Source organism: Chrysochloris asiatica, unplaced genomic scaffold (assembly GCF_000296735.1).
Source record: "Chrysochloris asiatica unplaced genomic scaffold, ChrAsi1.0 scaffold00008, whole genome shotgun sequence".
Classification (NCBI taxonomy): Eukaryota; Metazoa; Chordata; class Mammalia; order Afrosoricida; family Chrysochloridae; genus Chrysochloris; species Chrysochloris asiatica.
Window position 1 is genome coordinate 33,915,131 of NW_006408526.1, and position 23,221 is coordinate 33,938,351.

At 36.2% G+C, this 23,221-nt stretch overlaps 1 protein-coding gene across 1 annotated transcript in view; it reads left to right on the forward strand.

Moving 5' to 3' along the window:
- ARHGEF12 (Rho guanine nucleotide exchange factor (GEF) 12) overlaps positions 1-23,221 on the forward strand; it is a 190,371-nt gene that overhangs the window by 86,570 nt on the left and 80,580 nt on the right. The window contains exons 2-3 of the mRNA XM_006833994.1: positions 4,128-4,151; positions 6,168-6,253. Of these exons, the coding sequence (XP_006834057.1) occupies positions 4,128-4,151; positions 6,168-6,253 (110 nt within the window). The remainder of the gene's footprint in view (positions 1-4,127; positions 4,152-6,167; positions 6,254-23,221) is intronic.

The window sequence follows — 23,221 nt, forward strand, 5'->3', positions numbered from 1 at the left end:
GTCTCCTTGTCTTTGAGTTTGGAGAGCTTGACTATGATATGTCTTGGTGATTTTCTTTTGGGGTCCACCCTTCCTGGACTTCTTTGGGCTTCTTGTATTTCTATCTTTTCGCCCTTGAGGATGTTAGAGAAATTTTCTTTGAGCTACCTGTGCTCCTTTCATTAAATAGCATTATATTAAAGTATATTTTAAAAGTTAATTTGAGATCTTATATTGCATCTAATGATTTAGACTTTACATTCTAACTGTACTCCTTTGTCCATGTCATTTTGTGGTTTGCATTGCAAAGTTAAGAGGCTTAAAATTAATAACACCATGAAAAATTCTACATGAGTCAAATGTCAGTTGTAGCTTCTGCTTTACAGTCCTTCTGATACGACTAATATTTCATTGCTAGCTCTGCTAACAACTTTTTATGTTTTAGAGGTATATGTTGTCACCTACTCATGGTGACTCTGTATAGGGTTTCCAAGGAGTGGCTGGTGAGTTTGAAATGCCTACATTGTAGTTAACAGTCCAGTACTTATCCTACAGTGCTAAATATTAAAAATACATCAGTAAGATTATTGTAGATAATATTCGATACTTTTACATTTTTCTTTAACAGTTCTGTAATTTCTCCTTCTTTTAGTGACTGTAATTTGTAGGTGGTGAAAGGATTTATGACTGCTATTTCTGGGGAACGGGTAGTTACTATGGGTTCCATAGATTTTTCTATTTAAAGATTGAATTAACAGTTCTGTTGGACTTAGCACTTTGCAATAAATACTTAAGGGCTTAAGGGCGCTTATGCATTTCATGCAAATGCTGTTTTTTGTTGTGATTTTTTAAAAAATTGGTCAAGATTTTTATTGATGAAGCTTCAAATTTTAAGCATTATGCTTTTGTCTGTTTAAATTATTTTATGCTAATAGGTAAATGAAAAACTATTAACGTCTAGCCTACCGAATGATTTCCTTTTTCTTTATATTTTAAAGGAGATGAGGAACTAATAAGTTAGCAATTAGGAGCTCTCCAACTGCAAAGATCATGTGTGTATGTTCACAGCAAGCCCCCACCCATCCATTGGGTACTCCTCTGTGTTAGCCCAACAACACAGTGAACACAGGAAAGCAGTTTGGGAGTAAGTTGCCACCAAGACAGACCCTAATATATGATCAGAACAGCTAATTGTTGTACTCACTTTGGTCATGTCAGGGGCTGAAGGCTGGATTTATAATCAACTGGAAGTTAAATGTCATTGGGCAAGACAGACAAAAATCACTTCTGTTTTTAAAATATGCAAAATAATAAATGGCTAGTTTTCTGAAGTTTATTACCAAGGCTTTCTTCTGAGGCACTTCTGGGTGGGAACTGATCTCTAACCTGTTGATTAACAGCTGAACATATTAACTATTTGCAACACTCAAGGGATCTACACAAATAAATTCATTATTTGTTAAATGTCCAAGTCACCAATACGATATTTTCAAAAGTTCGGCACAGTTTTATTGTTGTTGTTAAGTGCTGTCGAGTTGGTTCCGACCCATAGCGACCCTGTTTTGGGTTTCCGAGGAGCAGCTGGTGAGCTTGAACCACCAACCTTGCAGTTCAGACGACTCTGCAGTCTGGTGCATTAACCCACGGCGCCACATCTAATATGTCAGCATTTAAGTACAGTTGTTTGTTCTCCATAAATACCTAACCAAAAGGAGATTGCCATGATTTCATGATTGGATTGCATAGTGGACGGGGGGGACTTGAAAGTATAGCATTTGTGTCATTGGTCTAGTGTTGGACTAATTGGTTGTTTAGGACATGACCTCTTTTTAGTCTTCAGACCTACCTTTCTGCAGCATTAGATAGTATTCATTATCTCCTCTTCCTTGGCCTCTGTTATTACAGCCCTTTTTCTTTTCCGTCTTGTCATCTTCGTCTCCTTTGTTGGCTGCCATCTCCATTCTCAGTCACTGAGATGGTAGTTTCACCCAAGGAGTTTTTTCTTCTTTACATACTATTTAAAGTGTCAATAACTCTTGGAGTTTTTTTCACTCTTGGAGTTTTCTCTTCTTTGCATGCTGTTTAAAGTTTCAGTAACTATTTATAGATTGAAGATAGAACTCTAACTCTAGCCCCAAACTTCTTCAGCTATCTGATTGCAACACTCTCTTAATATTCAGGAGATGGCAACAGTTTTTTTCAAAACTGTAGGATTGCTTTGGTGAATTTCTTAACTAGAGCAGAGGGAGCAAATAAAATCATAAAGGCTCTTGACATTGTTACTTACGTGTTTGTTTATGCAGTTACACACATGTGTACATACATATTTCTTTTACCTTAGACTTTTAAGTGGAATTCAGTGATTAGAGAAAAAAATGTTAAGAATTTAATAATTTCCTTTGAGAAAAGTTTCTGTACTTTATAAATGTAGTAAATAGATTATGATAAGCAGGTGGTACAGTACGGTGTGCCTGTTCTGTATCTTCTTGTCCCATTTTTGTTGTCTTCTTTCCCTTCCTTTTCCATTTCATTTGTAAGAGAAAATAGCTCCAGTAGCTTGTTTGAAGTCTGAGAAATTTTGGGATTCTTTATAAGAATCATGTTGCATTTTGCAGCCCCTGATGCAAGTAGTGTTGTTTGGGGGTCAAGAGTATTTCTAATGGTCTGGAGATAAAGAGTGACTAGGGTTCCTAGCGGCAGGTGTATCCTTTGAACTGGGAATCTTCTAATGCCTACTTTTATGCTCATCTGTAAATAGAAAATACATGTGCTCATTCATGCTCTTTTTACTCTCTCTAACAAGAAGGGGACTATTTAGAAGTCTTATTCTGAAGATTTGGACAGTGTATGTCCTTTTAGAACAGTGTCCTCTTGTCCCAGAACCCTTTTCCTTGTCATCCTTAACTAATTTTACTGATAATAAGACCATTCTTGTTACTTAGATTAAATAGTTTTGATATAAAATACCTTAGACTGAGAGACTAAAATGGGTAGAACTCAAAAGAGGAATAGGAGGAAGTTTAAGACTACTCTTTTAGGAGTTTTATATGGCACCAAATTTGTACCACAAAACCTCCAGTAATTTATCTTTAAAAAAAGACAACTGGAAGATAAAGCTGTAGTTTTTTTTTAGTTTGCAGAACCAGAGCAAGACAAAAGCAAAAAAAACAAACAACAACAACAAAAAACTCCCCCACCCTCCTTACTTTCAGAACAGAGTTTTATTCAAATTCATATTTTAAATAATTTCTTAATGTTGCTCTGTGCTGTTGAGTCAGTTCCAATTCATATTGACCCTGTGGGTTTGAACCACCAACCTTGTGGTTAGCTTAAGCAGCAGCACCACACCAGGACTCCCTTAGTAACTAATAGTACTCTGATTTTGATCTAGATCACTTGGACGTGTTTGTTATTTGCTTCTAAAGTTAAACTTAAATTGAGCAAAGGATAGACAAAAATCAAATAGTACAGTAATTAGGCGTGCACTTATTTTATGGGGTGAAGAGAAATGATGGGCAGGAAAGGATTTTCCTTGCTAGAGAAACTGTGTGTACCATTTGAATGGTAAAATATTTATCTTTGCCTCCATTTTTTTTTTTTTTTTAACCTTTATAGTAGAAATAACAGTATCTCTGCTTAGGATTATTTTTGAGGCTTAAATGAGGCAGCATATATTAGTAGTTTAGAATGTTGTTGTTGTTAAGTGCCTTCTAATCAAGTCTGACTCATAGCGACCCTGTATAGGGTTTCCAAGGAGTGACTGTTGAGTTTGAAGTGGATGGTGAGTTTGAGCCATCGACCTATCTGTTCAGACCGATTTTGTGTTCGAGTGCTTATCCTACAGTGCCACACCAGTTTAGAATAATGCATACAGCAAGCCCTTGAAAAAAATTTAACTGTTGCTATTATTATTTTGATTTTTAAAGAAAGAGAACCCATACACAAGGAGACCTGATAAATGTGCCTGCAGTAAATATTTTTTTAATGTCCAGCCTTTTGTTCCACCTGCTTGTTGAGCCTTATTTTCAGAAAGCTACCATAAGATTTATGTCCCTTATTCTGGTTTAGTAGAAAGAATAAAATAATTAACAGAACTTTATAAATGAAATAACTACATCTGTATTTCTTTTTCTCTCTCTTTGTTTTAGGTTTCCTCTCAAAAAACCTATAAGGTAAGTTGTCCAGTTGGATTTTCCTAAAGTTTAATTTAAATTTTAATTAGACGCATTTCTTTGAAATTTTGTTGGATTTTTGTGGTTTTTCAAAATGTGGGTTTAAGTACTTTGAAATTTCAAAATGTTTACAAATTTGAAATATAACAGGTGTTGCATATTTTTACTGGAAGACAGCATTGTTTTGATAACATTTTCAATGTTTCTTGTATAAGCATTTTAAAAGTTTGTTCAAAATCATACTTAAGATCACTCCCTATGAAGAGATTCAATTTTAATGTCTGTTTATGACTGTTTGTTTGGGGCATATAAATGGATTGCCAGTTTTGGATGTGTTTTATATAGTTATTGACCTCTGGCAAACTGGTTTAGTTTTCATTGCTTTAAAACATTAAAGAGAAAAAAGTCTAAAATGGTCAAATATGTCTTTGCCTGTGTTCATATGTACATATGAGGAGGCTTCAAAACATTCATGAAAAAATGGAATTACAAGATAATGGGGGGAAAAAAGGTAATGGAATTTTTCATGAACTTTTTGAAGCCTTCTTGCATGTGTGTATGTATTTATAGACATTAATTTGTTTTTCTTTAGTATTTGTGCTTCAGTATCTCTCTCTCAATTACCATAAATACTATTTAAAGTATAGGTAATATCATTCCTAATTGACACAGTACTTGTAGCATGTTTAGTAACAGCATAATCCTGGATACCAGATCCTAACCTTGGTGTTTCAGTTAATTAATAATGTTTGCATTATTATCATGATCTCATTTGTTGCTCAGTCACTATCTGATCAGAGTAACAGCAATATTTGATCAGTCTAATTGTATAGGCCATTTGTTGTTGTTAGGTTCCGACTCATAGCAACTTTATACACAACAGAAAGAAACAGTACTTGGTGCTGCGCCATCCTCACAAATTGTACATTTGAGCCTATTGCTGCTGCTGCCACTGTGCTGACCCATTTCACTGGAGGGGTGGGGATCTTCCTCTTTTTTGCTGACCCTCCACTGTACCAAGCATGATGTTCAGGGACTGGCCCCTCCTGAGAATATGTCCAAAATATGAGATGAAGTCTCGGCATCCTGGCATCTAAGGAGTATTCGGACTGTACTTCTTCCAGATTTGTTTGTTCTTCTGGCAGTCCATGGTACTTTGAATTTTCTTCTCCAGCACCCTAATTCAAATTAATCAATTCTTCTACAGTCTGCCTTATTCATTGTTCAAATTTCACATGCATATGAGACAGTTGAAAATACCCTGGCTTGGATAAGTCATAGGAAAAATAATAATTCTAGCGTCAGCTGGGCCTGAAAGTGGTTAGTTAAATCTTTTGTGCTACAACTGTACCCAAATCAAATCAAACTCAATTGCCATCAGTTTATTCCAACTCCGTGACCCTAGTGGACAGAGTAGAACTGTTCCTTAGAGTTAACAAAGCTATAAGTCTTTAGAGGAGTAGACTGTCTCATATTTCTCCCACTGAGCAGTTGGTGGATGTGAATTACCCGCTTTGTGGTAAAGCTGCTTAACCCACTGTACCACCAGGGCTCCTTTGCTAGAAACATTGACAGATTTAAAGTAAGGCTTATCTGAGTTTTTTTGTTGTTGTTCCTTGTACACTGTAGGTTTGGAGGATGTATTTGATTTCTTTTTGGCACAGCTTTGTTATGTGTCAAATGGAAATGACAGAGATTAACTTGTGAAAACCACTAACAATTTCTAAGCAGTTATTTCTAAGAATAAAATAGACTGTAATATTAAGTACTGTTCTTATATTTTCAATTACTTTTTATAGTCAAGTACATAGACTGTATATTACCCATGCCATAGACTGAGTTTTACATTTTTGGATTTTCTTCTTGAAAGATGTAAATTATAGTGTTTTAAATACTGTGAAGGTGAGCTCATTTCCTTGTTTCTCTTTGTAAGGCATTCTTTGGTGATGTTTAACTTATATATTTATGCTAATCATTTTCTTGTAGTAAACTTTTGATTGCTTTGATTAAATTTAGGCATGGAAGTATTTTGAATCGAGAGTCACCAACAGATAAGAAGCAGAAAGTTGAACGCAGTACATCTCATGATTTTGACCCCACAGGTAAAAAACACTGTATGTTCTTCCAAACAATATTGAGAGTAGTGAAGTTTGGAATAATACAGCCGAAGCTCCTTAAGTGCCTGAGACATCCAGGGGTAGTTGCTACATCTGTTTTCATATACCTTTTCCTACCACCCTAACCTACTACTAATATAATATTATAAAGCCTTTGCACGCAGGAGAAATACAAGTTTAAACACTGCAAAACCTCATTTGATTACTGAATATATTATAATTTAAAATATGTAAATGCTAATATTAGGATTATATGTAAATTGGAGATTTTGATCAGACCAAGAACTTAAATATGAGCGGTAGGATGTCCTAAAATCCAGGCTATCACAAACTTCAATTGTCATGTAAAAATTCAGTTGTGAGCTTGGTTAATTGGAGCACTAGATAAAATAAGACTTCAATATGATTGTCTCATTTTAGAGTAAGCAGGTAGAAAGTGACCCCTTTTTCTTTAGTCAAAAGAAGCACTGAACTCAGAGATGTCTTTCAGTTTCAGTTGTGTTGATTCTTTCCCAAGATTTTTGTTAGTGGACTTTTGACTATTGATAGTCTTAATTTTGTGCGATAGTCTTATTTTAATCTAAAAATAGATTAAAAACTCCTCTTACCAAATACCAACTTTTGCCTTAAAAGTTGACCCTGCTGTTATAAACGGGATTATTTAGAAACTTGCCCCTAATAAATGTACTTGGTATTTCATTTATAGACATGGCTTGATAATTTTGCTTTTGTCATTTGAAACTTATATATGTTTTTATACATATACTATTCAGTTTAAGTCCATATGGCAAAAGATAAAGTCAGTGCTGAGGTCACAGATAATGAATTGATCATTTATGTTGTTATTTAGAAAGATAATTTAATACTTAATAGAAAGTAAATGTGCTTTTTGCAACTTATGAAGATGCTTGATACTTTTAGTATAAATTGTTATTTTACGTTGAGAAAGTATTTAAGTATTATCGATAACAGGAAAAGTAATCAAGAGTAAATAGTTAATAATTTACCTTATCTTGTATAGTAGGTAAAATGAAATGCCAATCATCAATTTAGGTGGGGGGAAGTATATAACTTCTAGATCTCTAGTAAGAGAGAATTCTCTGTTTCTGACTCCTCTAATTTTGAAGTCTTGGAAGTCAGAGACTTTCATTTATTTCATTAGCTTTTGCCCATTGTTCATAGAAGTATTACAGTCTTGTTAAATTGGTGTATTTTTCATCTGTACTATGCCCATCTCAAAATACAATTTAGCAAAGTGGTCTGTAGTGCTTCATAATTAGTTCATTACAGAATTTAGTGCTTTTGTCATCTCTCCAGTTGTCAGATCATGTATTTTGTAGACTCTCTTTATTCATGTGTTGTTTTGTTTGAATGTATTTTATTGCACTGTCCCTCCTTTGATCAACCTTTAAAATATGTCATTACTTGTGCTGTTCATGACTATTCTGAGTGCTGTCACCTATGATGTTCATACTTTGTGTTTGCACATTTAACTTGATCATGATTCATTCTTTTTTTTCCCCCTCATGAAGTTTTTCACCTTACATGGTCTCCATATTTTCTATATCTCTCTCCTTTTCTCCCACTCTTGTGCAGATAGTTCCTCCAAGAAGACAAAGTCTAGTTCAGAGGAGAGTAGATCCGAGACATATGGTAAGCTCATGTAGCCCATTCAGCCTTGCACTTTTGGAGCTTGCTTCATGCTGTTTCTTTCTTTTTTCCTTAAAATAAATAAATAAATAAAATAACTGCAGCCTTTCTTGTGTCTGCTCTGCATGGCATGGTCTACTGCAGGGAAAGGGAGCCTGGGGTTTTAATGTGGCTGTGATGTAAAAGCTTAAGGCTGCTAGAAACTAACATTGTAGAACAAGAGTAGGTCACATTACCCATCTTCTCCTGTTATCTTGTTTTTGTTAGGGAAGTGCTTGTCTCTACTATGTTTGGGTCATATCCCTCCAAATAACATGAATGAGCTTTGAAATCTTGATATCTTCTTCTCATATCTCGTTTTTGGAGTTTTGATCATGTAGAATTTAAGCAATGTTACCCATTTTTTCCTCTAAATATAACACTGGCCTAATTTAGATGTATTAGCTGCTTTTTAGAATTTTAATTTTTTTGTTTATTTTCTTTTTAATTGCCTCATGATCTGGAGAAATCATTCTTATAGAATTTATCCACATGGCAAAAGTACCTTTTATTTTCTTAGCTTGAAGTATTTATCTATACCTTTTATTTTCTTAGCTTGAAGAATTTATCTGTGCCTTTTATAATTTTCTCTGAAGCTTATTCTGAATATGAAAGTTTCAAAATGGCACCTTTGAAAAATAATCTTTACAAAGGGCAGGTTTAAACTTCAGTGCTCAACTTTTGCCACAGATGATTGAAAAACTAATATTTCCAGACTTTGTCCTTTCTTCCAAGGATAATACAGACTTTGTTTTTGATAGTCATACATATTTTTTTTTCTTTTCCATTGCCTAGTTATACCTACCTTCTTCCTTTCTTTGGCATTTAATTAGTTTTCTGAGAAAAGTGAATAAAAGAGTGATTGCCTGGAACCAAGACTTAAAAATAATATCCGGAAGACTAATACATTATTCCTTTTTAAGCAAGATTCCAAATTTGGCCTCTGAGGAAAACTAGGTCTTCTTTAAGAGAGCCAAAAGTCTATTAAATAAAAGTTTCCTAGGGGGCAGCTTTTTTCCAAGACTTCAAACCAATTTATACTGGTTCAGTCATGGCCAATGAAGTAAAATTGGAACAGACCCAGAGTTTCAAATTTTGGGTAAAACAGAATAATAACTAAAATAAGAGAAAATATGGGTTGAAGGCCTGGAATGGGAGACTCGGAAGAGGTTCGGGAGCTTGATGTGGCATACTGGGTCCTTGTCAGGACTGTGTAGAGTGACCCATGCTCAGAGCGGTGGGGACCATGCCAAACTTAGAGCAGAACACTGTTATTTCCGCCTTTGCCAATCAGGAGATTTGGTGGCTATGGAGATTAAGTTCTAGCAGGACATTGGCCTGTAAATTTTCCCTGTTCCAGTTATTGCCCCGATTCAGTTACATGTTACAAATTCAGGTCTCTTCTGGTTTTATTTCATTGGTCATGACTGAACTAGGAAGCACTGTTTGAATCCTTGCTATTTCCTAGCATCAAGCTAGGAATACATGAAAGGAAAAAATATATATGGAAATGCATTGTGTTAGCATGTTATCATACTAACTCAGTACTGATTAACTGTTACTAGTACTGTTTTTATTAAGACATTTTGAAGTTTAAATGCACTGGTCCTTGTACTTAAGCCCATAATATTAGATACTTTTAATATTATGAAGCTTCAGTGTTTGCTTTTATTAGATACATACATGTAGTTTTTTGCTTGTTTTTTTGTTTTGTTTTGTTTTTTGTAGTTCATCAGGAAATGTATACTCTGCCTTGTGGCATGTCAAGTTAATGTTTTCTCTTTCCACCACAATGTTTTGGCTCCTAAGTAAGACATAGCTTCCTAATTTCTCAAAACTTTCTTTTTATTCTACATAAAAGGCTTCATTCACAAAGTATGCTCCCTCATTTGGAACATGACACTCCTTCTTATTGCTCAGTTCTTTTCTAATAGCCTTTTGAGTTCTGTATTTTATTTCCCCAGCATTTTCCTAGATCTGTGGTATATATGCAGAAGCTTACTGTTGGCTTTGGGTTAGAACTAAAAATCTAGAAATGTATAAGTAAAAATATTGTATTACTATTTTTCTTACCAGTGATAGGAATATTAACACAGGTTCAGACATGCCATTGGCTTAGTAGTAATAAAAACAATTTAAGTGTGATCGGAAAGTAAGGCGTGGTTTCTCTGAGTGTTTCATGAGCACCCTTGAAGTACATCAACAATCACCACTCCTTCCTTCCCTCAAGTGCCAGGGTTCTGCAACATGCTGCAACATTCCACACAACTCACAGTTGTCAAAAGAAATGGCTCATGAAATTGTGGAGGTTGGTAAGTCCAAAATCCGTAGTTCAGACATCAGTCTGGAGGAATCGTCTTACCTATGTAGTCTCAGGAGTTGAATAACCCAGATTGGCAGGTCAGATGACAGGCTGTTGATGCATGAGGCTGCAGGAACTGGCCAATCAGGTCAGGTGATGGGCTGAAAGTTCCACAAACTGGAGGTCAGACATCATGAGCCAGAGGCAAGATCCAGGGCAAGAGAGCAAGCGTTTCTAAAAGAGTCATAAATTGGAGTCAGACCAGGCCCCTAAGGAAAACTAAGGGTAGTGACTTGAGTCACATGCTCTACTAAGGTGGGGGCATTCTTAATACTTAGTTCTATGATAACCTTTACTCCTTAGGCCCACCTTAATCTTTACTCCTTAGCAACTCATTCCAAAATGGGTCTATAATCACAGGCTTAGAGGCTAGGATTTACAGTGTATCACAAAATGGAGAAATTTGACTCAAAGGGCCATAATTAGCTACCCTGCAACTGGTGACATTTGGAGTGCAGGCTCTCTTAACAAGCCTGTTTACAGCATTTGAGATTATATATTGTTTTCTCTTGGTAAAATTCATCATCTAGATCCTTATCACAAATGTTACTTACTTACAAATGATTTCTTTTAAACACTTTTTAAAGCTATCTTTTGAGAAGGATTTACTTGCTCATTTTAAAAGGAATTCAAGTATTTGTTTTGTATTGAAATCTTTTGTTTCTTCTCAGTTCAGTTATAACTATATTCCATTTTCCCTTTTTGTACCTTTTGGATGTGAATGGATGTTATGAAGATGTTTGATGACCTGCAACTTTGATAATACTTAATTTCTATTTCTCTCAATATAGGAATGGAGAATTTTTGTGGATTATTTTGGAATCTGAGACATTAAGCAAGGACATTTTGAGTTAGACTACAGCTTCTTCCTAACTTCTGTTGTAGTGTCATGAAGGAATTCTGCCTGATAGTAGTATTGTACAAGAAAATAAACCATATATTTTTTTAAGTGAAATGTTAGTACTTGACATCATCTGGTTTGGGTACATTGCAACCTATTTAAAAATATTTCTGACTTTTTTCTTATTAAGGCTTCTCACATTTAAAAAAAAAAAAGTTCTGTGTGATTCTCCCACCAAGTTATTATTTTCTCTATTTTCAACCTTGCAAAGAGCTTTGCAGCATGAACCTTCTATAACATGAACCTTCTTATGTCCTCATGAATCATTCGTTTCTTAACCTCTTGTAATCTTAACTTCTGAACTCATGCTATCTTGAAGCAAAACATTCTAATTGAAAATCCATTCACTTTTTCTTAGTTCTTGTCTTCCTTTGAATTCTTTGGCAATGCTGATGCCCTTTTTTTTTTTAATGTTTATAATATTGTAACCTTTTTCTCTTTAAATTGTTTAGTCTTCTTTATTTGACTATTTTTTCCCCTCTTATAAGTGTAGGAATGACTCAGATTTCTTTCTCTGATCTTATTTAGTCTCCAGTCTTAGATTTTTAACTGTTTACAAGCTACTTTTACCTTAATTGCTCACCAGACTCAGAATCACCAAACTGGAATTTATCATCGTTCCCTACTATTAGAAATCTCTTCCTCTTGATTTCTCTAAATCCTTTAGTGGCACTGTTGTTCTTCCACCCACTTAGTCTTAATTTTCTGTCATTTTTTTATTTCTCTCTTTTCCTAGGACTATTTGCCAGGTCCTGTTCTGCCATCAGGAGTCCTGGTATGATGCTGTAGGATAAGCACTGGACTGCCAACCACAAGGTTGGTGGTTCAAACCTACCAGCCACTCCTCTACAGGGTCGCTATGAGTTAGAACTGACTGGACAGCACTTAACAATCTTCTGCCATCATGGTGTTTTTCACCCCTCTTGTTCCTTGATTCTATCCCCACTGCCCTTGTTCAGGTTTTAGCATTTAGTTAGAAGATATCTAATAGACTCATAACTTTCTTTCCTACTTCTTGTTGTTTTTCTTCACCTCCTTTCCTCCAATATACTATGTTGTTGTTGTTATGTGCCGTGGAGTCGGTTCCGACCCATAGCGACCCTGCACAGGGTTTCCGAGGCTGTAAATCTTTACGGGAGCAGAACGCCTCATCTTTCTCCCGCAGAGCGGCTGGTAGTTTCGAACTGCTGGCCTTAAGGTTCGCAGCCAGATTCGTAACCACTACACTACCAGAGCTCCTTTCCAATATACTATAGTCTACCTTAATATTGCTGTTAGATTAATATTGCTAAAGTAAGATTTTGCCATTCTTGCTAGAAAACTTTCAGCGAGTTTCCACTGATCTATAAGATAAAGTATAAATAGTTATTGAAATATGGCATAATTTGATTTTGACCTATCTTTCTGGCTTAATCTTCTACCTTTACCTAATGGTACCAGACGCTCTTCAGATTTTAATTTCCCAAATATGGCTTGCTATTCTTCCTTTGCTTATGCCATTCCCTTTATCTTGAATGGTTTATCTCCTATAACTAACTCCATGTTGGAATCTTACCCATCCTGCAAAACCTAACTCAGATGTCACCTGTTTCCACAGGGCTTTCTTAGTTTTGCAGAGCTACTTTTGTTGTTTCTGAACTTTCATACCCTGTTTTGTGTGTGCTTATTTGTATTTTTATTCATCTTTGTGTCTCATATTGGGTGACAACAATGAAGGCTCTAATTCAGTATTGTGAGTGAATGATTCTTGTGATCGGGATAAAATATTTCAATAATGAGATTTGGTGGGTTAAGATCTTGACTCATCTTAATTGCAGTTTTCTTCCTTTCTGAAAAAAATTGAAGTTTGGAGAGTGTGACTTAGAAAGACACTTATTTTTAAAAACAGTCTAAAAGAATAAAATCAGCATACTTGTAACACCAGGCTCCTCTTGCTGGCAGCATTGTGCATTTAGATTCAAGAAGCTTCTTAATCAAAGGATTATCTGAGGTCTTACTCATAAAACATGTATGTCTGGCAGCAGTTTAAAAATGAGTTGTTTTTATGAGGTTGCACATGGTCTTTCTCCACACCCTTCCCTGCAGCTAATTCTTGAGAAGTGAGATGTAGAGAAGTTTGGTCATGCAGTAAAATCAAAGGTGAAGAAAGAATAATATGCTTTCACTAAAGTAAAGGTAGTGTGGAAGGGTTAGCATGCTGCCTTACATGTGTAACACTCCATTCTCATTTATTTTACTAACTGGCATTTGCATGTGGTCTTTTTTCATGAATATATTATAATCAAACTTCAGAGCAGTATCTCACTGATTTCAGAGTGCCTTTTTTAAGAAATCACTGCCTCCCCTCCCCCTCCAAAATATTACAAAGGACTAGACCTTCATTTTTTTTACACTCAAAATTTTTGGTAATTATCTATTGAGAAAGAAACAATCCTTTTAAGTTGGTTTCAAATACCACATTGTTACAATAGCAACAAAACAATTTTTGTTATGAAGAAAAATAAATTTAGGAAGAGATGGTATTTATGTAAATTTGATAGGACATCTTTGTTTCATGGATGATATGAAGCATGATGTCTGTCCAGCAGCATCCAGGTGAAATATCATGATCCTTAAAAGATAGGAAGTAAAAAGAAATTTATTTGCAATCAGAGGAGTTATTTTGGAGTAGATGGGCAATTAAATTATTTTGGTTGGAGTTCAGCCAGAGCATGTTAGTGCTCTTCTAAAAAGTATTTCTCTATTTTGCATAGTCTTTGGGGCTATGATTTTACTTTTTAATAACAAAATTATTGAGTGTGACTGAATTACATTTTAAGATTTATTCAGTACCTGTTCATTGAGCTCCTACTCTATTGTTAGACACTATGCTAAGACATAGGGCTACATAGACGATAGGTAGGTGACTGTGCCTGCTTAAGAAGCTTACAGTTTGGCGCAAAACAAAGAATTTCAACATATTTTGATAATTGTAGTAATAAGGAAATATACTCATTTACCAACCCTCCTTGTGCACTTGAAACTTAAATATTTGTAAAAAAAAGTTTTCACCAATAATGGTGGGAATGAAGAAGTATTACTCTAAGTTTCAAAGAAATTTAAGCTTTATTATTATCTTACTTGTTAAATACCCTCTCTGCCTGTTTTCATACCAGATGCCTAGACACAGTTCATATCAAAATGATTGTGACCTTGTAAAACTCATATATTTAGAGATATGCTTATTTGTATATTTATGAATCATTTTCTTTATACCAGACTAGAAGAGATTAGGCAAAAAAAAGTTAAAAAAAAAAAAAGTATATATATATATTACGGACTACATGTGTTTATATAAACCATAAAAATAGAGATGATGAAAGCTATTGGTTTGTGTTAGTGAAATTGGCACTTAGGAGTCCATGTTTATCTTTCCCTTCTTTTATAACACATGAGGCTTATTATCTGTGCCATATTCTAATTTTTAGATATTGTTCTTGTTTCTCTATTTATCTGTTCTGTTATTCTCTGTCAAGAATTTAAGTTCTTTGAGAGCAGAGACTCATAATCATTTGTATTTCTTACAGCATCAACAGATAGCAGTGTTAAATAACTAGTTGTGGCACTGTAGGATAAGCACTAGACTGCAGGGTCTGTTTGAATCGTAAGGTCAATGGTTCAAATTCATCAGCCTCTCTTCAGAAACCCTATATAGGTTGCTATGAGTTGGAATCAACTCAGCGACACTTAACAACAGTACAGATTTGCATAAGCAAAGTGGTTGGTGTGGGGTTTTTGTTTTCTGGAGGGGGGCGATAAAAATAGACATTTCAAATATTTTGCTAATTTTGCCTATTGTAGTGTTTTCAGTGTTTAAGGCCTAGTATATGATTAACCTACTTGAGCCACACGTACAACATGATCAGACTGTTGTCACCCATAAGATTTTCACAGACTGGTTTTTGGAAATGTAATGTCAGATCATTCTTCCTAGTCTGGAACTTGCTAAGAATAGTTTTTTGTTGTTGTTGTTATGTGCTTTTGAGTCAGTTCCGACCCATAGTGACCCTGTATAGGATTTCCAAGAATGACTGGTAGATTTGAACCGCTGACCTTGCAATTCAAACTGACCTTTCAGTCCATTGAATTATCCTGCAGCACCACACCAGGACTCTTTTCAGAATCATAACAGCACACAAACTGCCACTGACAGACATGTGGTGGCAGAGCACTAGGCATGTTACTCAGAAATTGAACCCTGGTTCTTAGTGACCCTGTATAGGATTTCCAAGAATGACTGGTAGATTTGAACCGCTGACCTTGCAATTCAAACTGACCTTTCAGTCCATTGAATTATCCTGCAGCACCACACCAGGACTCTTTTCAGAATCATAACAGCACACAAACTGCCACTGACAGACATGTGGTGGCAGAGCACTAGGCATGTTACTCAGAAATTGAACCCTGGTTCTTCTGCTTTGAAGACGAGAATTTAGCCAGTGGACCACCCTTGCACCCACAGCTCACATAAGGGTCGAATTTATCCTCCAAAGTATGTTGAAGCAGCTTCAGGTATACCATGAGTGGAACATTTCTCTCAAGAGAAAGGACAACTATTTGATCTTTGAATGAGAAGGAACATAATAGATTTGAGCTTTTTAGAAGCCAAGATTTCTAAAATTTAATGATAGGACAGCTTTGCTTTCCGTAATTCTGACCCCAAACCTAAATTTATGCAGATAGTACAGATTCAAAGGACAGAATACTATCAATTAGAATTCTAAGATTCTGAATTGGCTGTATGTATAAAGTATTATTTTCACATGCAGCCATGTTTTCTTTTTATGTTGTCGCTAAGTGCTGTTGATTTAGTTCCAACCCTATATAAGTTAATATTTGTGGGAGCAGAAAGCTTCATCTTTCTCCTGAGGAGTGACCAGTAAGCTCAAAACGCCCACCTTGTGGTTCTCAGTCCAGTGCTTATCCTACAGAGCCACTGCACTCTTCTTATACTAGTCTAATGATTGATACATGTTAATCTCATATTGGTGGGTTGTATACTGGAGTTGGGAAGAGCAGAAAGATGGGTAGGATGTGCACATAGATCTTTTTCCTTTCCTTTTTATCTTTTGTTTCTCATCTTTTGTTTTTTCTGTTCTTATTGTGTATTGAATGGTAGTTTACATGAGAGAACATCAGTTTTATACTCACTGTTTCATTGCCATGATTACAATCTCCTCCATGTATCATCATTCAACAGTGTTTGCTTCTATTCCCTCTATTTTTTATTTTTTATTTTTTTTGCGGGTGGGGGAAGGGATGTACACAAAAACACTCAGGAATATATAGTAATTTAAACAACTAAAAGGCACATTCTGCAAGCTTGTCTCTTGGCCACCAGCACCTGGCTGCCAGCACACAGCTTTTCTCTTTCCACAAGTCTAGAGTCCTCAGTTGCTCTCTCTCTCCATACCTTCATCTCTGTCTCCATGTCTGGTGTTGCTGCTTCTCTGGATAGGGTCCCACATTCCACTCGTGCCCTTCTCCCTTAGATGGTCCTACGGTCCTCTGTTCCTGGACTATAAGATTAACTACTCTCCTCTTTTTGTTATAAAACTTCTACCTTTACAGTTGTGGCAGTCACAATTCATCATGATGATAATTATTATTGTATCATAAGAATTTTGTCCCCATCTTCTTTCATCAGACAAGATGAAAATTATTCAGTGGGGATTCTACCTTCCCTCACACACTCTGAAACGAAACTCCCTCTTGAAAACTTGTAAGCCAGTCACTTCCTGCTTTTATCGCCCCCTCATTTTAGGTAGCCAATGTCTAAATTGCCCGTCCCTATCAACCCTATATAAGAGGGGATAGGATTGATCCTTGTCTCATCTCTTTTTGATACAGAATTAACAAGGAAAGCATTAGACTGAAACAGTTATGAATTAGATAAAACAGGCTTGTAGTATTCTGTGGTAAGCCTATTACTACATTGACTCAGTTCTTACAAGTCTTCTAGGGCCCTATGCAATTTTGTAAAATTGTGTGTGGTGGTGGTGTTTTGATTTTGGTTTTCCCCTCTGATCACCTCCCTTTCTGAATTTCCACTCATCTCTAGACTCCCTTACTTTTCAGATTTTTAAAATTTAATTTTGTTTTTAGTTCCTTCAGTGTGATGCGACATATACCAGGTTCTGAAATAAAATTGTAAAGAAGGTACAACCTCTGTATTCATGGAGTATGTAGTCTAATCAGGGATACAAACAAATGATTCCATGTGAGTGATAATGATATGGTGTGAGTAAATACAGGGTGCAGTGGGAGTCAGGAAGAGGAGCACCTAACCCAGTCTGGATATTCAGGAAAAGCTACAATAGAAGGTGCCTTGTATTACATGGCATTCATGCTCTATCTCATCTTCTAAAGCTGCTTATCACAAAAAAGCTTGCCCATGTAAACTTCCCCATCCCAAATGAATTTGCTTGTCCATTAAAAAAAAAAAAAAAACTTGGACAAAGGCATACATAAGAATTCATTCCTTCACTAAACCTGTATAGGGTACCTGAGGAGCTGCTGATGGGTTTGAGCCACTGAACTTGCAGTTAGTCATCTAGTGCCTATCCTACACAGTGCCACAGCAAGACTATTGAAGTTTACTAACACCGTGTGTTTTTAATTGATAGCACGGACATGGGTTGATAAAGTAATATGTGTCTGAGCCAGAAAATCTAAGAGCAGCTCTCCACTCCCCAGTAATAATATAATACAATAAGCACTAGACTATGAACCACACAGACCACAGTTCAAGTCCGCCCTCAGGGGAAAGTTGAGGCTTTCTGCTCCTGTAGAAAGTACAACTAAAATCTTTCTGGTATTCTGTACTTTCAGCCAAGATCCATCTGACATTAGCAATGGTATCTCTAGTTAGCGTCTTCTTTTGAAATCTGCTTGAATTTTTAGCATTTCCCTGTAAATGTACTGTTGCAGCTGTTTTTTAATTACCTTCAGCAAAACATTACTTGCATGTGCTTTATGATAATTGTTCAATGTTTTCCACATTCCACTAGATTACCTCTCTTTGGAATGGGCACAAATATGGATCTCTTCCAATTGGTTGTCCAGGTAGCTGTTTTCCAACTTTCTTGACATAGATGAGTAAGTATGTCCAGTGCTGCATCAGTTTGTTTAAAAGATTTCCATTTGTGTTCCATTAATCCCTAGAGTCTTGTTCTTTGCCAATGGTTTCAGTGTGCCTTGGAATTTTAGTACTGTTGGTTCTTGAACATATGCAACCTCTTGAAATGGTTAAACATCGACCATTTCTGTTTTGTACAGTGACTTTTCTTTTGATGCTTTCTGTATCATTCAACATTTTGCCCAGAGAATCCTTCAGTATTGCAACCTAAGGTTTGATTTTTTTTTTTTTTTCTCCATTCTTTAAGCTTGAGAAATGCTAGCATGTTAACATCTTCTCTTTTGGTTTCCTAACTCCAGGTCTTTGCACATTTCGTTCTAATACTTGACTTTGGCATTTGTCTTCTTGAGTTGCCCTTTGAAATTTTATGTTCACCTCTTTTGTTTCCTCATTTATTCCATTCACTTTAGCTTCTCTATGTTGGAGAGCAAGTTTCAGAGTCTCTTCTGATATCCATTTTGGTCTTTTCTTTCTTATGTTTGTAATGACATTTTGCATTCTTCCCTGATGATGTTCTTCATGTCGTCCCAGAACTCTTCTGATCTTTGATCATTGTTTTCGGATGCATCAAATCTGTTCCTGAGATGGTCCTTAAATTCATGTGGGATATATTCAAGGTCATATTTCAGCTCTCGTGACCTTATTTTCATTATTTTCAGCTTCAGCCTAAACTTGCATATGAGCAATTGATGGTCTGTTTCACAGTCTGCCTAGCCTTGTTTGGGCTAATGATATTCAGTTTGTCCACTGTCTCTTTCCACTGATGTAGTCAGTTTGATCCCTGTGTATTCCGTTTGTGAGGTCCAGGTGTATTGTGACCTTTTATATTGTTTAAGAAAAGTATTTGTAATGAGCGGGATAAAGATGAAGCTTTCTGCTACTGCAAAGATTTGAAAATATGATACCTTGGAAGCCCTATACAGGGTTGCTATGGGTTATATCTTAGGCATTAGTGAGCTGAAATGGACTAGTATTGGCCATTTTGAATATGATGACCACATTGTTTACTATGCCAGAAATGACAAATTGAAAAGGAATGGTGTTGCTTATCTCAATGATTGCAATCTCCTTCATACAACAACAGTTATCCCACTTCCTCCCTCTGGTTCCGATTTCTATTCTTTCCCGCTTTCCATCCCTTCTCAACTTTGTCTTTAGCTAAATGTTGCCCTTTAGATTTTGAATGACCATTTCATTGTGAGCTTACTTTTAACTAATGTTTTCCCCCTATATACCTGTCTACCACTTGGCTGAAAATTGAGCCACGAGGGTGAGTTCCTTTCCAGATCTGAAGGATGGTCAAGAGCCATAGTCTTGGGTTCCTCCAGTCTCTCTCTGACCAGTAAGCCGCGTTCTTTTTTATAATTTTGAGTTCCACATTTTCTCCCACTGTATTGGGGGCCTTCTAATGTGATCCCTTTCAGAGCAGTTAGTAGTGATTACCAGGAAAGTCATATTTTTCAACTGCTAATCCTTCGTGTTTGTTTCATTCTTTTGCATTCCAACTACCAGTAATTAATAATGTATGTTGGTTACATATTTGCTCAATTTAATACTGAAGTTGATAGAATTCTTCAATTTCATCATCACTGGCTTTTGCGGTTGGTGTATAAATTTAAATAATAGTATTATTAATTGGTTTTCCTTGTGGTGGTGGTGGTGGTGATGTGCCATGGAATCAATTCCGACTCATAGTAATTCTGTGTAGGGTTTCTTAGGCTATAAATCTTTGTGAGAGCAGAAAGCCAGACATATCATAATATCTTATCACAGACAGCATTGTACTTCAAGATAGATCTTGATATGTTTTTCTTGATGATGAATACAACGCCATTCCTTTTAAATTTGTTGTTCCTGGCACAGTAAACCATATGATTGCCAGGTTCAAAATGGCCAATACCAGCCCATTTCAACTCACTAATGTCTATGATATTAATCTTTGTTTCCCTTTCATTTTTAACAACTTCCCATTTTCCTTGGTCTATATTTTCTACATTCCATGTTCTGACTATTAATGGATGTTTACAGCTGTTTCTTCACGTTTTGAGTTGTGCCCCATCAGCAAATGAACCTCTGAAAGCTTTACTTCATTTATGTCACCGTGGTCAACTCTGTTTTCAGTAAACTGCTCTCCCTCAGTTGTATTTTGAATGCCTTCCAACCTGAAGGGCTCATTATCCAACACTGTATCTGACAGTGTTCAGCTGCTATTCATAAGATATGTCTAAAAATTCAGAAAAAGTGCTCCTCTCCTCATAAAGGCACACTTCATAATGGATCTCCTTTGTAATTTGGGAAATGCCTATACAGATAAACCACAATTTATTTAGCCAGTAACCTGCTAGTGGAGTTTCCAGTTTGGGGCTCTTATGAACAAAACTGCTGTGAAAATTTGCATACCAGTCTTTATACATACATGAGTCTTCAATGGTCTTAGGAATGAAATAGCTGAGTTACATATAGGTGTATGCTTACCTTTATAAGAAACTTTGGTACAAATAGATACAAAACTGTATATACTCCCACCAGAACATACGAGAATTCCACTTGCGCCACATCCTTGCCAACTCATGGAATTATTGTTGTTGTTAAGTGCTGTTGAGTCAGTTTCGATTAGTAGTGATTCTGTATAAGGTTCCCCAGCCTGTAAATGTTTTTTGTGAGCAGAAAAACCTCATCTTTGCCTTGCGAAGCAGTTGGTGGGCTCAAACCACTGACCTAGTGGTTATCAAATATCCTACAGAGCCACAGTGCTCTCAGGTTGTTATTATTAGCTTTTTCATTCTAGCCATTCTAATTATTGTATGGTGGTATCTCTTTTTGGTTTTAATTTGCATTTGTATTTAATTTCTATTTGGGTATTAGACATCTTTCTGTGTGCTTATTCGCCACTGGTGTATCTTTGTAATGTGGTTATTAAAATATTTTGCTTCCTTTGAAATTTTTCTTCGATTATTATTGAATTATAGTGTTTTTTTGTTATATGTATGTATGTATATGGAGTCCTGGTGTGGCGCTCACTGTAGGATTAGGATAAGAACTGGACTGCTGACCATTATGTCAGCAGTTCAAACCCATAAGCCATTCCTTATAAACCCCAAACAGTATTGCTATGAGTCAGAACTAACTCTACAGCCCTTACAACAGCTATATATATGTGTATATACATACATACATACATATATATATTTATGTAAAAGTTCTTATCAGATGTTTTGTATTGTGAAAATTTTCTTCCAGTTTGTACTTTACCTTATCTTTTCCTTATCATTGTCTTTAGAAGAGCAGATGTTTTTTATTTTGCAGTCCAATTTATCGTCTTTTTTCCTTTAAGATTGCTACATTTTATATACTAAGAGATCTTTGTCTACTCTAAAGTCTTGAAGATTTTCTCCTATGTGTACTGCTAAAAAGTTATAGATTTTATGTCTTGGTCCATGATCTCATTTAAGTTAAATTTTGTATAAGATATGAAATAAGGTTGAAGGTTTAGTTTTTTATAAAGGTATTTGGATATTACAGTCTTTCATCTATAGTGTGTTCAGCTCCTTCTGACATACCATTGTCAGTAACAGTATATATCTATACACACACACAAAAGGGTACTTCAAAATGTGGAAAAAATCCATTATCTTTTCATTCACTTCTTTCATGACCTTTTTGAGCCCCCCCCCTTGAATATATACACACACATTAATATACAATTTTTAGTATATCCTTCAGTTTGCACATCAGGCTTGTTTAAAAGATAATGGCTTTTTTTGTGTTTTGGTTTTTTTTTAGTTTTTATTGTGAATTATATGATAGTTTATGTGGAAAAACACCAGCTTTCCATTCATCCTATCATATTTTGTTTCATTGCAATGATTACAATCCCCTCCATGCATCATCAAACAACCAAAGAGTACACCCCACAAGCCTGCCTCCCGGCCATCAGCACACAGCCCCTCTCCCTTCCGGAGTCCGGAGTCCCTAGTGCTCCATTGCTCCACGTCATCATTTCTGCCTCCATCTCTGGTGTCACTGCTTCTCTGGGTAGGGTTCCGCACTCTGTTCTTTTCCCTTGATGTTCCCAGGAACCTCCGCTCCTGGACTATAAAGCCAACCACTGCCCTCATTTCCAACCCTCACACTCAGTCCTGATAGCAATTATTCACTGTTGTACCACAAGATTCATATCTCCATCTCCTTTCATCATCCCTGTCCCAACAGATTGGAAACCACTCAGTAGATATTCTACCTTTCCCTATACCTTCTGGAACTAGGTTCCCTCTTGAAAGCTAATAAGCCAGTCACTTCTTGCCTTTGTAGCCCCCCCATTTTGGGTAGCCAATATCTAACTTGCCCATCCTTGTCAACTCTGTGTACAGAGGGGTTGGGAATGATCCTAGCTGTAAATATTTGGCCCCTCTTTTGAGCTGCTACATCCATAAGTATAGGTCAAGTTTATCAAATTGTAGTGGATTACTCTTTTTTTTCCTTTTCTTTCTTTCTTCAAGTTGAGTTGTGATCATCCAGCCCTTAAAGCCAGGTCAAGTGGGTACTATCTGCAAGTATGGGTGTTCTTGTGCATCTCCCCTCACTTCATATCAACTGGACGCTTCACTCTCTGCTCTAGTCCTCTGTGGCCTTGCCATACTGCTGGCCAACTAGGTCTTAACCTGGGTTAATAGGAGTCTATTGAACATGGTTGGACTTAGCTCACAACTTCATTGCTGTTTTCCCACCACTTCCCCTTATTGGTGACCAACACGGTCACCAGCCAGACCACATGCCTGCTCACATATTCCCCTTGAGTTTTAGTCTTGGAGAGGGGTTTGCCTT